The sequence below is a fragment of the Hydra viridissima genome, unplaced genomic scaffold, assembly GCF_058129835.1.
Source record: "Hydra viridissima isolate aposymbiotic clone 2 unplaced genomic scaffold, HvirCarnegie_v1 scaffold_9, whole genome shotgun sequence".
Classification (NCBI taxonomy): Eukaryota; Metazoa; Cnidaria; class Hydrozoa; order Anthoathecata; family Hydridae; genus Hydra; species Hydra viridissima.
In genome coordinates, this window is record NW_028324308.1 from 1,824,049 (window position 1) to 1,842,612 (window position 18,564).

The 18,564-nt window shown below is 31.2% G+C and overlaps 1 protein-coding gene across 1 annotated transcript; it reads left to right on the plus strand.

Moving 5' to 3' along the window:
• Window positions 1-12,472: 12,472 nt before the first annotated feature.
• LOC145185227 (cyclin-dependent kinase-like 4) lies at window positions 12,473-17,943 on the plus strand. Its single transcript, XM_090097125.1, has 11 exons — window positions 12,473-13,923; window positions 14,071-14,192; window positions 14,730-14,802; window positions 14,891-14,981; window positions 15,092-15,292; window positions 15,855-15,937; window positions 16,067-16,123; window positions 16,249-16,353; window positions 16,465-16,515; window positions 16,660-16,750; window positions 17,490-17,943. The coding sequence occupies exons 1-11, from the start codon at window positions 13,711-13,713 to the stop codon at window positions 17,561-17,563; spliced, it is 1,161 nt and encodes a 386-aa protein (XP_089953251.1). The 5' UTR covers window positions 12,473-13,710; the 3' UTR covers window positions 17,564-17,943.
• The last annotated feature ends 621 nt before the right edge of the window (window positions 17,944-18,564 follow it).

Below are 18,564 nucleotides of genomic sequence, written 5' to 3' on the forward strand. Positions count from 1 at the left end.
AGATGAAGTTACTAAAGAAAACTTGATCCAAAAAGGTCGAGAAGACGCGATTCAAACGTTTAACAATTTGTTTAAAAAAGGATCAACGTAGTCGTAAAAACCAATTTATGTTTTTTTTTCCACGTATTTTAAAAAGGATCAACATAATCGTAAAACCAATTTATGTTTTTTTCCACGTATTTTAAAAAGATGTTTTTCTTTAAAATACAAGACCTGAATAAAAGGGATGAAATTGTGAAACAAATTAATGACAGAAGAAAGAGAATTAATCAGAACAGCATCAACGACAACATTTCAGATGTTAATTTTCAGACTGATTTGAGAAAGCTTTACAAGCCTCTGATTGAAAGCAATGAAAAGATGATTAAAAGCCTGTCAGTCGATCAAAAAAAGAAAAGACCTTTCGAAGTGAACAAAGTTGGAGATAAAATGTACATTGGAAAAATGGAGGTTGAAATAGATGGAGATGATATCATTGTCGGTGGTGAAAGGTATGAAGGGACAAAAGGTCTTTGGGAGCTGATGAGTGAATTAACAATACCAAAGAGCTATACCGATGAAGATTTGCAAAATTATGAAAAAATTTTAATGGATAGTGATGCTATAAGATCTGATTCGCAACCGCATAAACCGAAATCATTAAGAAGACCAAAGTATCAGCAACTTATTGCTCCTATTTGGGAAAAAATGATGCGTATTGAAAAGGGTAAAAAAGGTAGTGGTGTCATTATTCTTCCAAGCGATCCTAATGCGTTGGTGGAAAAGCTTGAATTGAGTGTAGCTGCATGGCATGCTGGGAATAAAGAGTCAAGAAATGTGGCTGTTGCTATTTGCGATGAGCTGTTGAGACAAGGAGAGATTAATAAAGAGGAATATAAATCGTTAATGAGGACTATTGATAAAATTATTTAAAAAATTGTTTTTATTTAAAAAATGCTCATTGTGAACAAAAGAAGATATGTGAAATAGAACGTTGTTGGTGGAGGTGGTATTGTGGACATGATTAAAAATTTCATAAAAAGAGCAGCTGCGTCAAGTGTGTCAAAAGCAACAGTGAATTTGCTTAAAAATGCTGCTACAAGTAAAATTGGACAAGAAGCGATTACAGCTGCAAAATCTGCTGGGACAGAGTTAGCCCTTTCAGCCATCTCCGCTGCTAAAGACGTGGCTATTGATAAAGGTAAAAAGACCATTGAAAAATTAAAGACTGGTTCATCTATTCAAATTAAGAAAATGTCTAAAAAGAACGCGATTCGAATCCAAGACCTGGTGAAAATGGGGCATGGCATGAAAATAGTATGAAGATAGCATTTTGTTGCGATGACTTGCAATGAGAGACATTTAAATGAATTAAATAATTTTTTTTATTATATAAAAAATGATAAGTACTGAGCGATTAAGAGTTACTGAGAACCCAGAGTATGATATTGGTATTGAAAAAGTTGATTTTTTTGAGTACCTTCCAACCAATCTCGATTTAAATTCTTCAGGCACGATTACTTTTGAGATTGACTGCCAATCGATTCAAACAGTACCATCAGAGGCTTACATTCTTATTGAAGGAGTGTTGAAAAAGAGCGATGGAACCTTTTATGATGCTAAAGACAACATTGCACTGGTGAACAACGCTTTGATGTATTTGTTTAATGATGTGACTTATGACTTGTCGGGAGAGCAAGTGGAAAGAGTGATGTATCCAGGTCCAGCCACCACCATACTTGGATTGATGAAATATCCTTATGGATTTCAGTTTGCTGATGGATTAAAACAGATGTGGTATATGGATACGTCAAATCTTGTTGGAAATTCAGGATTCAATGTTAGACGAGACCACTTGTTTGCAGACACTACATCCGTTGGAGCTTTTTCGTTTAAAATTCCGTTGAAGCACATTTTTGGATTTTGCGAAACCTATGACAAAGTTGTTTATGGGTTTAGACATACCATCACCTTTACAAAGAAAGAATGCGATGATGCAATTTATAGAGCGGAAAGTGTTAGTGCAGGAATGATCAACCTTAAAAAATTCAGACTTTATATGCCTCGCGTTGAATTGGATATTTCGAAAAAGACTGATTTCATGAATTTAATAGCTCAAAAAATCCCCATTCAAGTGGCTTATAAATCAAACAAATGTGAAAGACAGCTTATTCCAGCCGGTCAAACAGAATTTACCTGGTCGCTTGGAAGAGTCACTGACAAAAGCATTCCAAGATTTATCTTGTTCGGACTTCAGACAAACAGAAATTCCAGTCAAACAGTTAATCCATCACTATTCGACCATTGTGATGTTAGCAATTTTTACGTGACTGTTAATGGAATAAAGTATCCAAATTACAATTACAACTTGAATTTTGGAGAAAAGAGAGTGGTTATGGCTTATTCAGATGCGTTCTCTTTTGATGAAAAATATTACGGCACAAATGAACTTGTTTGTCAATCTGGGTTAAGCTTGCTTGAATATATAAAACTATATCCGTTGTTCTTTGTGGATATCAGCAAGCAAAAAGAAAGAATGACGTCGGAAACAGCTGAATTAGTGGTAAACCTTAAATTTCGAACTTCAACTATTGCAAATACAGTTATTTTTGCAGTGGTTATTTCTGATAAATTGCTTAAATTTGTTTCAGACGGAACCAACATGACTGCTGTTTATTAGTTTTTAATCTGAATAAAAAATGGATAGCAAAACGGTAAAAGAATTGCGTGAATTAGGTAAAAGCCATGCGATAAAGGGTTACTCAGAAATGAAAAAGGATGAGCTTGTGAAAGCAATAAAAAACACAAGACCAGTCATTGGAGAGTATTCTAAAGAATCATGATTTTTGAATTGACTTAAAAAAAATCTTGGTATAATAAAATGAGATATACAACATCGTATTTGAAAAATTTGTTGAATGAAAACGGCGTTAGTAAAACAGCAGATGATTTAATAACGTTGATGATGCTTGCGGTTGAAAATAATTTGATCAGTAAAGATGAGATTTTAGAAAGAGCAAAAAAAAAAAAAGTAAAGCCTCCTCCAAAAGAAAAAAAACCTGTTGATCCAAAATGGGAATGGCTTAGTTTAGTTAAGAAAAAACCCATCACTGTGAGAATAACCAACATTGAAACGGGTGAGGTGGTAGAATACAAGTCTCTTTACAAAGCGATGGCAGGAACTGGACGTGGATGGAGATATTTAGAGCGTCGAGATGGAAAGGTGGATAATGGAATCAAGATTGAATTTTTAAATTCTGAAAAGCTTGAAAAACGTAAAAAGCAGCAAAATTGATTTTTTAACTTTTGTCATGTTAAAAAATTGACTTAAATAAAATTCTTGGCATAAATAAAAAGATGGAAAGCATGCAAAAGGATGATCTTTTAAATGCTCTTGATGATAGCTTTGAGCCAACTTCTGATACGACTAAATCAAAAAGTTTGCTAAAATTTCTAAAAAACATAAGAAAACTTCCAAAGGAACATCGAATCATTTTCAAAGAAATGGTTGAAGTAGCACCTTTTGAAGAAGTGATCAGAAATATAAAAGAAGACATTGATCTGCGTAATAAATTCCTGATAGGAACAAATTGGAAACTAAATGCTAGCGGACGTAATAATTGTCGTAAAATCACTGAACATATTAGAGAGATTAAAAATATGTATTCACGTCTTTCCAAATAATTTTTTAATTCTTTTCACGGGAGAATTAAAAAAACGGTAAAAACTTTTCGAAGAAGAAAATATGCTGAAAGTGTGCCAAGATTTAAAAAAAATTGAATTGACTTAAAGAAAATCTTAGTATAATAAAAATGAGTATCTATTCTTCAAAACCGGAATTAATTGTTAAAGAGCGAAAACTTGAATGCATCGAAAAAAATTTTCTTTCCATTAATAAAATGGGTGATAAAACTGATGCTAAAAAGCAAAAAGCAAAAACTACCGCCAAAGAGCGAAAAATTGAAAGTGACATAAAGAAAAATCTTTCCGTAATAAAAATGGAAAGTAAAACTGTTAAAGATCGAAAAGTATCAATGGCATCATTAAGAAGGGATGCTAAAGAAAGAGCTATAAAAGGCTATACCAGAATGACCAGGGAAAAGCTTGTTGAGGCTATTAAAACAACAATACCTGTCATTGCTGTCAAAGAGCCTGTTAATGATCGAAATAAAATGACTGTGAAAGAATTAAGAGAGATGGCTAAAGACCGTGGTGATATCAAAGGTATCTATAAAATGAAAAAAGCCGAGCTCATTGAAGCTATAGGACCTGTCATTGGTTATGGGTCTGCTCCTCGTAGACGAACGACTGAGGCGAGACCTTTGCCTGTTAATGAAAGACCTACCGTGGTTAGGTTTGTTCGACCAGCTGTAAAAGTTTCTGTAAAACCGACAAAAGTTTCTGTAAAACCGACAAAAGTTTCAATAAAGCCGACAAAAGTTTCAATAAAGCCGACAAAAGTAAGGTTTGTTGTTAAACCTTCCACAGCGATAAAACCACCCATCGCTCCGAAACCTGTCATTGCTCCTAAACCAGCGATCATCCCACCAAGACCTGTGGTAAAACCTCCTATTGCTCCGAAACCAATTCATTTGCAAAATCCTAATATTCAAAGACCTGTCATCGCTTCAAATCACATCCTTGATGAGCCGGTTTTAGATTCATCACCTGTCATGACACCAAAACCAGTCATTCCACCAAGACCTTCATTTTTTTCAAGTCTGACGGCAGTTACAAAAAGTGTGACGTCATATGTTGAAAATAAGTTTAATGATATTAAAGAATGGATAGATCCTTACGTTCCTGAAGTAGTCAAGAAGAAGGTAAGCGAATCAATGGAACAAATCGATGAAAAGGTAAATTCTATCAAATCACTTGTATTAAGAACAGTGTATAAACATCCCGAGTCAAAGCCTTTTACAGTAAAGTTTAATATGACTAAGCATTCAGCAGAGCGCTCCACCAGACTGTTTTCATACGAGCCGTCTTCTCGTTATCAAGACATTGTTTCATTTTTTAATTTAGTAAGAGAGTCTGCTATTCAAACCATGGAAGGAGAAAGGAATACAAGGGTAAGAATTTCTTTAGCCTGTGAAATGACTCGCGTAAGCATCTTGACTGGTGAGGAAACTACTCAGACAGCTAACTTTTCATCCAACACGAAAAGATTATTGGAGCGTGATGATGTGAGAGCGCTCATGACTGAAATGGAAGAGAAAGTCTTGGAAAGTAGTGCTAATTACAACAAGATGGGATCCAATTGCGTCTTGTCGAAGATTTTAAGAATGGATATTAACTTTGCTGATTATGAACCTTTCAGAGGCTCTTCCTACATGAAGCTGTCTCCCGAGTTGGAAAGTAAAAAAGCCATCATTAACATGGTAAACAACGACAACCAATGCTTCAAGTGGTCTGTCACCAGAGCTCTGAACATGAAAAATAAAAACAACGAAAGAATTGATAATGAGTTGATTGAAAAATCTAAAGAGCTCAATTGGAACGGAATGGAATTTCCTGTAAAGACAACTCAAATCGAAAAGTTTGAAGTGAATAATCCTGACATCAGCGTGAACGTCTTTCACTACGAAATGAATAAACCTCAACCTATGCAAATATCCAAATTTCATGATCGAAAACACTGTGTTGATTTGTTGTATATTTCAAACGAAGACAACAGCCATTATTGTCTTATTAAAAATTTCAGTCGGTTTGCTAGTTCTTCAGCATCAAAACATCAACATAAACAATACTTTTGCAGAAATTGTATGCAAGGTTATGAGCAGGAAGAAAAGCTTCAAATTCATCAAGAATACTGTTATGAGAACGCTTCAATGAGAATCGATCTTCCTGAAAAAGGAACAACTGTTCAGTTTAAAAACTATAACAAGACCATGAGAGTTCCGTTTGTGGTAACTGCTGACTTTGAAAGTTTCATCAAACCCATCGAGGATAACACTGAGTATAATAATAAAGAGTCATATACCAAAAAATATCAAAAGCATGTTCCATGCTCGTTCAGCTACCATATCGAATGCTTTGATGAAACCATTTATAAAGAAAAACCAGTCATGTACACAGCAGAAAGCGAAGAGGATGATGTGGCTCAAAAGTTTATCACCAGGCTTAAAGAAGACTCTAAAAAGATTTTCGATAAGATTGATTCACTGCAAAAAGAATGGAAGAATAAGCCAATAAAGACTGATGTGGATAAAAAGAAGTTTGAAGCTGAAACCCAATGTCACATTTGCAAAAAAGATCTTAATGATGACAAAGTGTGGGACCACTGTCATTTGACTGGAAAGTATCGTGGTGCTGCTCATAAAAAATGCAACTTGGATTATCGAATTCCAAATTTCATACCCGTATTTATACATTGCTTGTCTGCCTATGACAGTCATTTGTTTATTAAAAAATTAGGTGGAAAAAAAGGAAAGATCACTTGTATACCCAACAATGATGAGAAATATATCAGCTTCTCTAAAAAAATCAAACTGAGAGACACTGTCGATAAGAAAGGCGAACCAAAAGAAGTATTAAGAGAACTGAGGTTTCTTGACAGCTACAGGTTCATGTCTGACACTTTAGACAAACCATCTAACCGATGAACAATGCATAAACGCTAGGGAATATTATCCTGAAAAGGAAAAGTTCGACTTGATAAGAAAAAAAGGTATTTTTCCTTACGAATGGATGAACTCAATTGAAAAATTAACTGAAACGCAATTGCCGCCCAAAGAAGCCTTTTACTCCAGACTAGATGACAAACACATCACTGATGAAGAATACGCGCATGCGAAAAACGTTTGGGATGTATTTGGATGCAAAACATTTAGAGATTACCTAGAAATTTATAACGTGTCTGATGTCTTAATTCTAGAAGACGCTATTGAAAATTTCAGAAACGCTTGCATGAAAAATTACGATCTTGATCCTGCTCAGTTTTACACCTGTCCTGGACTCGGTATGGAAGCCTGTTATAAAAGTACTAAAGCTGAAATTGAACTTTTATACAAGCGATCCTGATATGCTCAACATGGTTAAAAAAGGAATACGCGGCGGAATTAGCATGATCTCCAACCGACTTGGAAATGCCAACAACAAATACATGCCAGACTATGATCCTTCAAAACCCTCAAAATTCCTCATGTATTTAGACGCTAACAATCTTTACGGATGGGCTATGAGTCAACCTCTTCCCGTTGGAGGATTCAAATGGATGACTGATGAAGAACTCAACAATTGGCGCAGCATGACATGCATTCTTGAAGTTGATTTAAGATATCCTGAAGAGCTTCACGATTTACACAACGATTACCCTTTGGCTCCTGAAAGATTAACCATTGGAAAAGTAGATAAGCTCGTTCCAAATTTAAACAATAAAGTAAAATACATCGTCCATCACACAAATCTTAAACTCTATGAACGAATGGGATTAGTCATCACCAAAATTCATCGAGGCTTCACCTTTAGAGAAGAACCTTGGATGAAACCATATATTGATGGCAACACTGAAAAAAGAAAAGAAGCTCCTAACGAATCTGAAAAAGAATTTTTCAAACTCATGAACAACTCTGTCTTTGGAAAAACAATGGAAAACATCGAAAAACATGTTGATATTAAACTTGTCACCACAAGAAAAGAAGTCTTAAAATTAACTAAACAAACTCGATATGAACGACACGTCATTTTTGATGAAAACCTAGCTGCGATTCATATGAAGAAAACACAAGTCACTTATGACAAACCTGTTTACTTGGGAATGTGCATCCTCGACATCAGCAAAACTCTCATGTATGAATTCTATTACGACTACATCAAGCCTAAATATGGCGATAAAGCCAAGCTGCTCATGACCGACACTGACTCGCTCTTTTTTGAAATTGAAACAGAAGATTTTTACAAAGACATTGCTGGTGATGTCAAAACTAAATTTGACACGAGCGACTTTCCTAAAGATCATCCTGCCATTCAAAACGCTGGATTCAAAGTAGGCGAAAATAAAAAGATCATTGGCAAGTTTAAAGATGAGGCTGCTGGTAAACAAATTAAAGAGTTTGTCGGCCTTCGACCTAAGCTCTACTCTTACTACATCCCTAAAGAAGATCAAGAACACAAAAAATGCAAAGGAGTCAAAAAGAAAGTCGTTGAAAAGAAAATAAGGCACCAACATTTTAAAGACTGCTTAATGAACAAGACAGAACAACTTGCAACCATGAACGTTTTCCGATCTCATCTTCACAACGTTTACACTGAAGAAATTAACAAAGTCGCACTCAGCGCTAACGACGACAAAAGAATTATCTTAGATGACGGAATTCACACACTTGCCATCGGTCACTACAAAACACGACCTATCGCTGAGGTTTGAAAAAGGCAAGAAATTTTTTGAATGATAAGAATTAGATCTTTAGGGGTACCTCATCCCTCAAGATAACATATTTTTTTAAAAGAAAAAGTTAACTCATCACATCAACGTTAGCATCCTTAAGTATGGAAAAGTGTTCATGAGCCAGAACCGGCATTTCCTTATATATAACATACTTACGCATGTTTGGTTATATATAACATTAAAATATTTGGTTCAACCTAAAACCAATCTAAAAATGTCATCATTATTTACTAGAGACCGCCGATCCGTTACTGTTTATCGGATTGTCGGATTGTGCACCGAACTATCTCTGCTGAACGGTTCAGATTACTTACGGATTGTTTTGATCCGAAAATAATGTATCAGAAAAAAATTCATTAAAACTTTTTCGGATTGCAATCCGTTTCGATACTTTCGGATCGGATTGCAATTCGAAATTTTTTTTTCGAATTGAAATCCGAACCGCTTATATTTTTACGGATTTATACGGATTCAGAATAAGAAATGCTTTTGAAAAAAGATTCATTTTTATTTATTTATAGTATTCAAATATACAATGAAACGAAATGATTTCCATGTTAAGAAATAAAAAAAGTCAAAATCACACTGAAAGTTTATCATTTTTCAAATTCATTTCCTGGCCACACAATGTCTTGAATTTTGCTGAGTTGCTTAGTGTTTTCTTTCATATATACCAACATCTCAACCTTTGAGATTGAAAGATTGGCTCTTCTAGAGCTGTATATATTCCCTGCTGTTGAGAAAACTCTTTCAGGTGTTGATGATGCAGCAGGTATACAGAGGTTTTTTCTGGCCAACCTTGACATTATTGGGTAAATATACTGGTTTTGTTTCCAGAATTCCAGTACATTTGTACTTGCTGGAACTGGTTTTGCATTCAAATACCCCTCAATTTCAGCTGAAATAGCTTTCTTGGTGTTTGTTTCACCTCCAGGATTAATGTAACCTGCACCAAACACTTTCTTTCTCAGTTGTTCAGAGAAATCAAAGTTGTCATCATCTTCGTCATGCAACATTGAAGGGGAAGAGTGCTTTGGCTAGCCAAAATTTCATTTTTTGACAGTTCTTCCATAGCTTTCTTTACTTAAGTTTTGACTACTTCAAATTTTTCTCCCTCATCCACAAAGCACATGCCCTTGCTGTTAGGATTTTAAAAATGAGCAATAAAGAGTTCAATATTCATCAGCTCCTCTTCGAATCTTTTGTTTAGATCTTCATTGAACTAGTGAGCAAGCTCTGATGACACCTCTGTTGACAAAGGCCTTACATTTTACCTTATTTTCCTCCACCTTATTGAAGAATTCTCAAATATTAGATAGCTCAGGCATCTGAAAAGAAAAAAAAAATGAAATAACATAAAAATGGAACAAATCAGATTATTTGAATTTTAAGAAAATAAACAATATAAATTTTATCGGACCAATCCACTAATTGAAGCAAACCGCAAAGCGAATTATTTCGCAAATGAATCCGATCCAAAAAAAAAAAAAAAAAAGAAATCCGCAAAAATTCAGTTCGAAAAATTCTTAACTTTTAAATCAAAATAATATAATAATGGCTTACCGTAATAGATGTAAGTGAAGAATAGAAGACTTGTTGATTTGTTGTACGAATTGTTGAAGGTTAAGATTTTCAAATAGGACTGATTGAAAATAAAAAAGAAATCCACTATTTATATGACGCGCACATAATAAAAAAGTGTAATTTTTTTGGACCGCACCATTTTATGATGACGCGAACGGAACGCGGTTCGTATAATTCGCTAAGCGAATTAAAGTTATATTCTGTGTTCCGAGTGAAGTTTTAATTTATGTTAAATTATGCGTATCCGCCATGTTGGTTCACAAACAAATTATAACACTGAGCGTATTCAATCTTTGTCTTGAGTAACGCAGAGAGCGACTATTATAAAAACCTTTCAAACCAAAGTAAAACTAGATATAGAAAGATCTCAAAAATTGATAATATTGATCCATATACGTTGAAAAAGACAAATTTTCTCTCCGATCCAGAATTCTATCCTAAAATCTCCCATGCTGATATTGTTACATATTTATTGTTTACACCAAGCCCTGCCACCAAAGAAGAACTTAAATGCTTTAAAAGTTTAGAATCGTATAAATATTTTAACTATATAAAGACAATATCAAAATAAACAAAATTCCAAATGAGACTAGAAAGAGGACATTTTTCAGTTGTGCAGGCTATTATACGTGTACAAAAATATCCTATAAATAGTTTTTATATGAATAAGAATGAATATATTAATATTAACTAACCAGAAGCAAAATGATCAGAACAAACTCTGTAGTGACTGGCACTTGTATCGATATCTTCACGTTTTATAACAGCAAACCATTTTGCTCTTCGTTCTGTTGATAACAATTCCGTATCTTTATCGTGGTGATTAATAACCTTAGGAATTCTATAAAACGACTTCTTGCAGTTTTCAGAACGATTACTGCAATTAAAAATGCAACAGAAGACCATATTTGAAGATATAAAGAGTTTATGAGTTATTCAAATAAAACGTTTTCTGAAAGAACTTTATACAACACTTTTGTTTTGTTGTTAATAATTTTCGAATTGAATCTTATACTAAAAGGAAATAGTAGCTAGGAAAATGGCCAACTGATAAGTTTTGATATAGTTAAGTTAGAGAACCGCATTTGAATAAAGTTGAGCTAAAGTTGTTTTTGAACCAACATGGCAGACAAATGTATTTTGATTTTCGTGACGTCATCTCGGAACACAGAATTGATTCGTAAAAATTTTTCGGATTAATAATCCGAACATCAAAAAGAATTCGCAAAATAAAAATCCGCTAGTGGTTCGTAAAAACTTTTCGGATTAATAATCTGAATAGCAAAGAGAATCCGCGAAAAAAAATTCGCTACACAATTATCAGTGACATGCGCATAGGGTGCTGTGGTGCTAGTCTTAGAGGAGTGTAACTACAGTGCTTTTTTACACGGGTGGCAATCGCTCTTTTTTTTTTGCAGGTAGGCGAAATAGGAACCCTATCAAAAGTTTGGGGCCTTTTATTGGAAGAAAAGAAGTTTCAGAATTTTCAAAAACTTTATTGTTTAAAAATTGGCTATTTTTTTTTACGAATTTTTGTTAAAACGTTTTATTGCTTTAAATATATATTTATTTATTTAGGGCAGAGGCTGTTTTGGTTGTTCAATGCAGGTTTTATACTATTATTACCATCAAAGGGTATACTTCCAATATCAGGTGGTAACTTGGAACGAAAACGTTTATTTAGTTCTTTACATTTAATAATTATTTAAACTAATTAAATTGAATAACAATACTGTCAAAGTTGCTAAATGTAAATTAACCTTTTCGTCCCAAGTTACCCCTGCAGTCCCCAGTGTAACCAGCTGACGGTACTCTAGATTTTAGATTTTTTACCGGCGAATAACCTTAATTCGAGATGTAGAAGAAAACAGCACAACAAAAATAATGGAGGATACAAGTGACACAGAAATTATATTAAGTTGGCATTTAATACCAAATCAGCTAAACTGTTACAGGTTGATTTTGTGGACTATACTTATGCAATACTTTTCTTTTGATTTTAACAGTTGATGACTTTTTTTTATCCCTTAAGAGTGTTTTTCCATTATTTCATAGTTAAAAACAGAAATGAGAGTCATAAAAACTTCTATTACTAAAATCTCCTCAGCAAAATAGAAAAAGAATTCGATAAAAAAGAAAGAATAAATAATGAATAATAGAAAAACTGAGAAGTTAAGCGAACGGCAAAAAAAATTAAAAGAAGCATCTGTTACATTTAATCAAATTTTATTTTGGCGTTTTATGAGTGAATTACTAAATTTTTTTTTTTTTTTTCTTTTTTTCATAAAGATGAAAAATGAAAATTCAAAAAAAAACTCCCGCTAAACATTTATTAAAGAAGATTAAAGAGATGCATTTTATGTCAACTTTTTTTTTTTTTTCTGCATCGTTTTTTTCTGAACTGAATAGAAACATTGATAATTTTACATATATATACATTTATTTTTCATGTGCGAAAAAACGAGGCGAGGAAAACTTAATACGGTTCCCATAGTAAAATTTGTAAATATATAAATCAATATGGAATTCTGAATGAGTAGCTTTATTGCTGATCGACATAAGAATAAGCTAGTTACTAAAATGAATGGCAGTGTAACACTATAAAAATGCGTCGATACACTTTTATATGATTTTTGTTGTTTGTTTGTTTTTTTTAAAGATTTTTATTACAGTTGCAGAATTACATTTTTTTTTATCAACGACCAAGCTTAAAAAGAAAAGAGCATACAAAACTTCAATTGCTGTAAGATAATTCATGCGCAGTTCAAAATCTGGTCATTTCAAAAATGCGACTATACAATACCACATCTAGTATTGTATGTTTTCTTATTTATATGTATAGTTAGAATCTATAGAATTATCTAATAGGTAGCATAATGCTACAATAAAAAAGTTGTTATTAATCAACTATTCATTAATCAAAACTTATGCCAAACTTATAAGTTTGATTAGGATTGTAGCTTTGATGAGTTGTCAGTAAAATAATGTATAGCTAATGCTTTTCTTTAGTAACAGTTATAAGTGTGTACAAATGTTCATAATAGTTATTTTTGTTTTTTATACATTCATTTTATTTTGCCATATTTTAAACTCATTTATTGAAGTTAGTAAGTTAATTCCTAAATAAATTTAAGGAAATTACTTTTAAAAGTATTCTTGTTTTGAAATTTTGTTAAAGTTTTTTTCATATTTCTTTTTTTTTTTTTTTTTTTATTTACAAATATCTTATCTAGTATTTAATCAATTTTGTATTTTCATATTGTGTTTTTAGTGACAGGTGTTTCTTTTTTTGAAAGACTATTTGACCACTTTGAAAAAATAACTTTAAAAAACTTTTAAAACTAAAACTCTCTTGCATTAAAAAATATGAAACAAGGATTAACTAAGCATTAGGTAGCAAATATTGAACTGCGAGAAGGTAAATATGTTCACTGATACAATGAGTTATCTACAATAATATTTGTTTATAATCATTATTGACCATTGCATTCCTTCTTTGTTACATGCTTATGTGATACTCATTACATAGGTTAGAAATAGTTTTTTGTGTTCATTGCAACATAGTTTATGTTGTTTTTATTTGCTTTAATTTTCACTTTCAGATAAGTATAAATCTCTTTCAAAGTTGCTTTAAGTGCAAGAAAATTTATCCAAATTTATGCACATATTTGTAATATTTGATGCAATATTGATGATTGCATTCAAGAGTATTGTATAAAATGATTGTGAAAGTGTTGTAAGTGATTTGTATCATTCAAATGCATGAATCCACACGAAATACAACTCACAGGCAGCACAATATCATGGAGAAATATGAAAAGATAGCTAAAATTGGGGAAGGATCATATGGGGTTGTATTTAAATGCAGAAATCGCGAGAATGGAACTGTTGTTGCAATCAAAAAATTTGTTGAAAGTGAAGATGACCCAATAATTAGAAAAATTGCAATGAGAGAAATTAGAATGTTAAAGGTAAACTTCCATCATTTTTATTGCCAACTCATCATATTTATATTTAAAATTTATAAATTTGTTTATTTATAAAATTATTTTAAATCTTTATATATATATATATATATATTTATATATAAAATAATTCTTCAATTTTTATTATTTCAGCAATTAAAGCATCCAAATCTAGTAAACTTGTTAGAAGTGTTTAGACGCAAAAGAAAACTTCATCTTGTTTTTGAATTTTGCGATTTCACTGTCCTCAATGAGCTTGAAGCTCATCCAAATGGGTTTGTTCCTTTTTTTTTTTTTTTTTTTTTTTTCGTTCTTTTTTTTTTTCTTTTACTGGTTTTTTAAAAAGTTAAGTAGTAATAAAAATGATTAATACTTATTGAAAAAAAATTATAATTTATATATTGTTAATAAATTTATGATCCATAAATACTTCTGCAACATTCTATCATCCCACATAAATTTTTGTAAAATTGTGTTCTTTATCTTAACCATTTCATATTCCAATTAAAATGTTGATTTTAAAACCAAAATTTTAGTGCCATGTTTTTTTATTGCTGCCATATTGTTTAATAAGTAAAAGGTACTAATTTTTAATAGTTTCAAGAATTGTTCTTTTTTCATATTGTTTTTCTTTGGTAAAATAAATGTATAAATTAAAAAAAAAAAACTAAAAAAGTTTTAAATATGAATGATTTTTTTTTTATTCTAGAGTGTGTAAACTTAAGCTGTTATTCTTAATTGTCATTTATTTTTTAAGGCTTGTATAAATTTAAACATCTAATTTTAACATTTTTAGAATGTAAATATTTTAGAGTTACCGAAAATGCAATCAAGAAGATTATTTATCAAGTTCTTAAAGCAGTTGCATTCTGTCATCAACACAAGGTAGATTATTAAATGCATTTTTCTATTTAGCTAAGATTAAAGTTTATCTTATCATTTTTAAAAGTATCAAATTTTGTGCTATTTTTAGTGCATACATCGTGATGTCAAACCTGAAAATATTTTAATTACAAAAGAAAAAATAGTGAAGCTGTGTGATTTTGGATTTGCACGACTACTCAGTAAATACCAAAATTATTTTAAATTAGTTAGGCATTTATTTAAACTTTAAGGTAACTGTTTTTGGTGCTAGTTATGTCTGAGAATTTACTTATTACTTTTCTGATTGCAGCTGGCCCATCAGATGAGTATACAGATTATGTTGCTACTAGATGGTATCGTGCTCCTGAGCTACTTGTTGGTGATACACAATATGGTGCTCCTGTTGATGTGTGGGCTATTGGCTGTGTTTTTGCTGAATTACTCTCTGGCCAACCTCTATGGCCAGGCAAATCAGATGTTGATCAACTGTACCTAATAAAAAAGACTTTAGGTTATTTTTTTTTTTAATCTTTTTGTCTTAATAAAAATATTTACTAATACTTAGATTACAACAAAGCTACAATTATATGAACTTTGTGGTCATCAAAGCAAGATTATTTCTTATTTGTGATTTGTGGTTTATTGATAATCTCTCTCAAAAACAAAAACAAAGGAATATTTAAAAATCCTTTACTTCTTTTAACTTTAGTTCTTTGTACTTATCTTATTGCTTTTACAAAAAGTATTTCAGCTGAAGAGTTACCAATTTCAAGATACTTTTGTCAATTACCAGATTTTCCCATTCTCTAAATTTCCCCTCTCTTTTTTTGGCTGATATCAATAAAATGAAATCTAAAAAATCTTTAGAAAAAATTTTAATCTCAAAAGATAATCCCTAGCATTTCTTCTCAATAACTTCAGTTATTGCTATATGCTTTCACTTAAGGTGCAATCCAGTACTGAATCACACCTAATACCAAAATCTGAGAGGATGCATGTGACCTTAATTTACTTGGTATGGAAAGATCTTAAAAAACAATGTCTTCTATAAAAAATTTTTTGATTTTCTTTAGGTGATTTAATACCTCGTCACGTAGACATATTTAAAAACAATCAGTTCTTTAGAGGAATTACCATACCTGATTGCGATAGAATGGTAAATTTAAAAAAATAAAAATTAAAGTTCTCAGAGTAAAGTGTTCTCTACCTTTTATTATTGTGTCGTGTGTGTTTTTTTTTTACTGACCAATAATTAAGCATCGTTTTGTTTGAATTGATTATTTAGAATCCTTTGGAGCATAGATTTTTGGGAACTTCACGTCAAGCGTTGAACTTTTTAAAAGTAACATTTTTCTTAACACTGCTAAATTTTCCTAAATCTAAATTTATTAAATCATATTTTTCAGCTTTTTTTTTTTCTCACGTTGCTTCATATTTGTAAGTGAAGCTGTTCAATGATCTTTGTAGGGCTGTCTTGTTATGGAACCATTTCAACGGTTATCTTGTGCTGAACTACTTGAACATGACTATTTTGATCACGCCTTTAAAGAGCATTTTGAACAAGACATGCAGGTTTAAGATTTCATTTAATTTTTTTTGAATATACGTTCTGAATAGCAGTGATAATTATTTGTTTAAGGAAACAAATACAAGTTATATTATGTTTTATTATTTCACTACTAGGGACTTTTGGCTGTAAATAAATCTCAAAAAGCAGACAGAACATCTTATAAGGTAAAAAAATGCACAGCCTCTAGGTGCAGTTATTAAGTATTAAATTTTTAGACTCAAAGTTTTTCTTTTTAAATAGTATTTCCTAATAAAATCAGTTGATGCGAAATATTCAATTTACAACATTCTTTTTAATTTTGTATTAAGACAAGAGAAATGCGAGCGTCAAAGCTGTCACAATTTCAAAATAATCATTTGCCCCATCTTGTTGATTTACCTCAACCCGTTCCTGATAAAGGTATTAGGAATCAAGATTTTTTAAAATTAACCTTTTTATACTGAATTTCAATTACTCAGATTTAAAATTGAGAACTTATGCATGTTGAAGAAATGTTGAACAAAAATGGTTTGATAGTGAACAGAAATAAATTGGTGTGGGTGGACTACCTTCTTTAGGTCATATTACTGAAATTTGCAATGAGGCGATGCAGTCTGCCTCAATTTTAGTTGCCACTAGATAAATTTGTCCATTTTATTTTCAATTTTTTATTTCAAAAATTTAACTTACAATAACATGACGATAGATTTTATTTTTTGATGACTTAGCTAAACAACTGCTGCTTTAACCAACATCGTCAGGTTAGAATTATTTTGTTCTATCTCCAATTTTAAACGTTGGGAGAAAATGAATTGTTGATTTTACTAAGTAATGATTACTTTTAAAATACATTTTATTTTTAAAATTTTTTTTCTAAATAGTTTCTTTAGATATAAATTATTTGAAGAATAAGTTATTATTTCTTAAAAAAGTAATAGTAAAATTTTAAGTAATTTTTACTTATAGAAAAATTCAAAAACTTTCTTTCAACGTTTAAAATGGGAGATAGAACACAATAATTCTAACCTGATGATATATTGAATCTATTTGATAATATTCCCTTATTCAATTTTCTGCTCTCGATGAACATTATTAATTTTTATATCTCACTTGAATTTCTTTTTTTTATGTCAGTTTATTGTTTTGTTTTTGTTTGTAGACCCATATCGTAAAGATCGCAATAAAAAATACGATGGGCATCTACCGTTTATACCACCATCTCTAAAAAAATAAATTTTAGATTGTTGCGTATGTATATACATTCAAGTCTGCATATATAAATATGTATGTATTTTATGCATGTATGCTATTCGCAATGCGTACATGTTTATTCTACCTAGTTATAGTGTATATATGTATGTATGTATGTATGTATGTATGTATGTATGTATGTATGTATGTATGTATGTATGTATGTATGTATGTACATATACATGCATGAAAATATTTCATCATTTTACGCCTGTATTATAATTTAGATATGCATAATTTATTTATTTTGTAGATTTAATAGTGTTAGAAAAGCATGTATTTATTTATTAGTAAATGTTTATATGTAAATATAATGATATATACTTATTACTAAAGTAATTAGATAATTCAGATCAAATGAATCGTGTTTATGATTATTATTCTAAATGATTATCATTTGTATCTGCGGTTTTCACGCAGTTATTACTTTTTGCCGATTTTGTTTGCGTAGGTTGAATTATGGAATGTATATACATATTTAATTCATATGTAAACACTGAATTATCCTTTTTGTTTGTTTTCGCTAGCTATTTACAATAAGGTCGATTTAAAAATAAATCTAACTTTTGTAAATAATATAGGTCTTTTAGCGTTATTTTCAATTAATATCATATAGCATCATTACAGTCAGTGATCGAATGGAAGGAATTTCTTTACAACAGCTATATATTCTAAAAGTTTTTCAACAATCATCTGAATGGATACACCTTATTAGAAACTGTGTTGTATCTATGACACTTTTTCTCATCCAATAATTTCTATGACGGGGTTAAATATCCTGAGTTTATGCAGATAAATGCAGTCCGATTTTAATTGTCGTACCTAGCATACTGCTAAGCTACACTCCTTACTCTTTAGTTTAATGAATTTTTTAGCGGGTTCTTACTATACCTGGAACTTTATTCTTTTAAATAGGCGATTAAATTAGATTTATTTCTAGCATCCTGAGAAGAGAAGTTTCAAAATTGTGAAAAAACTTCAAT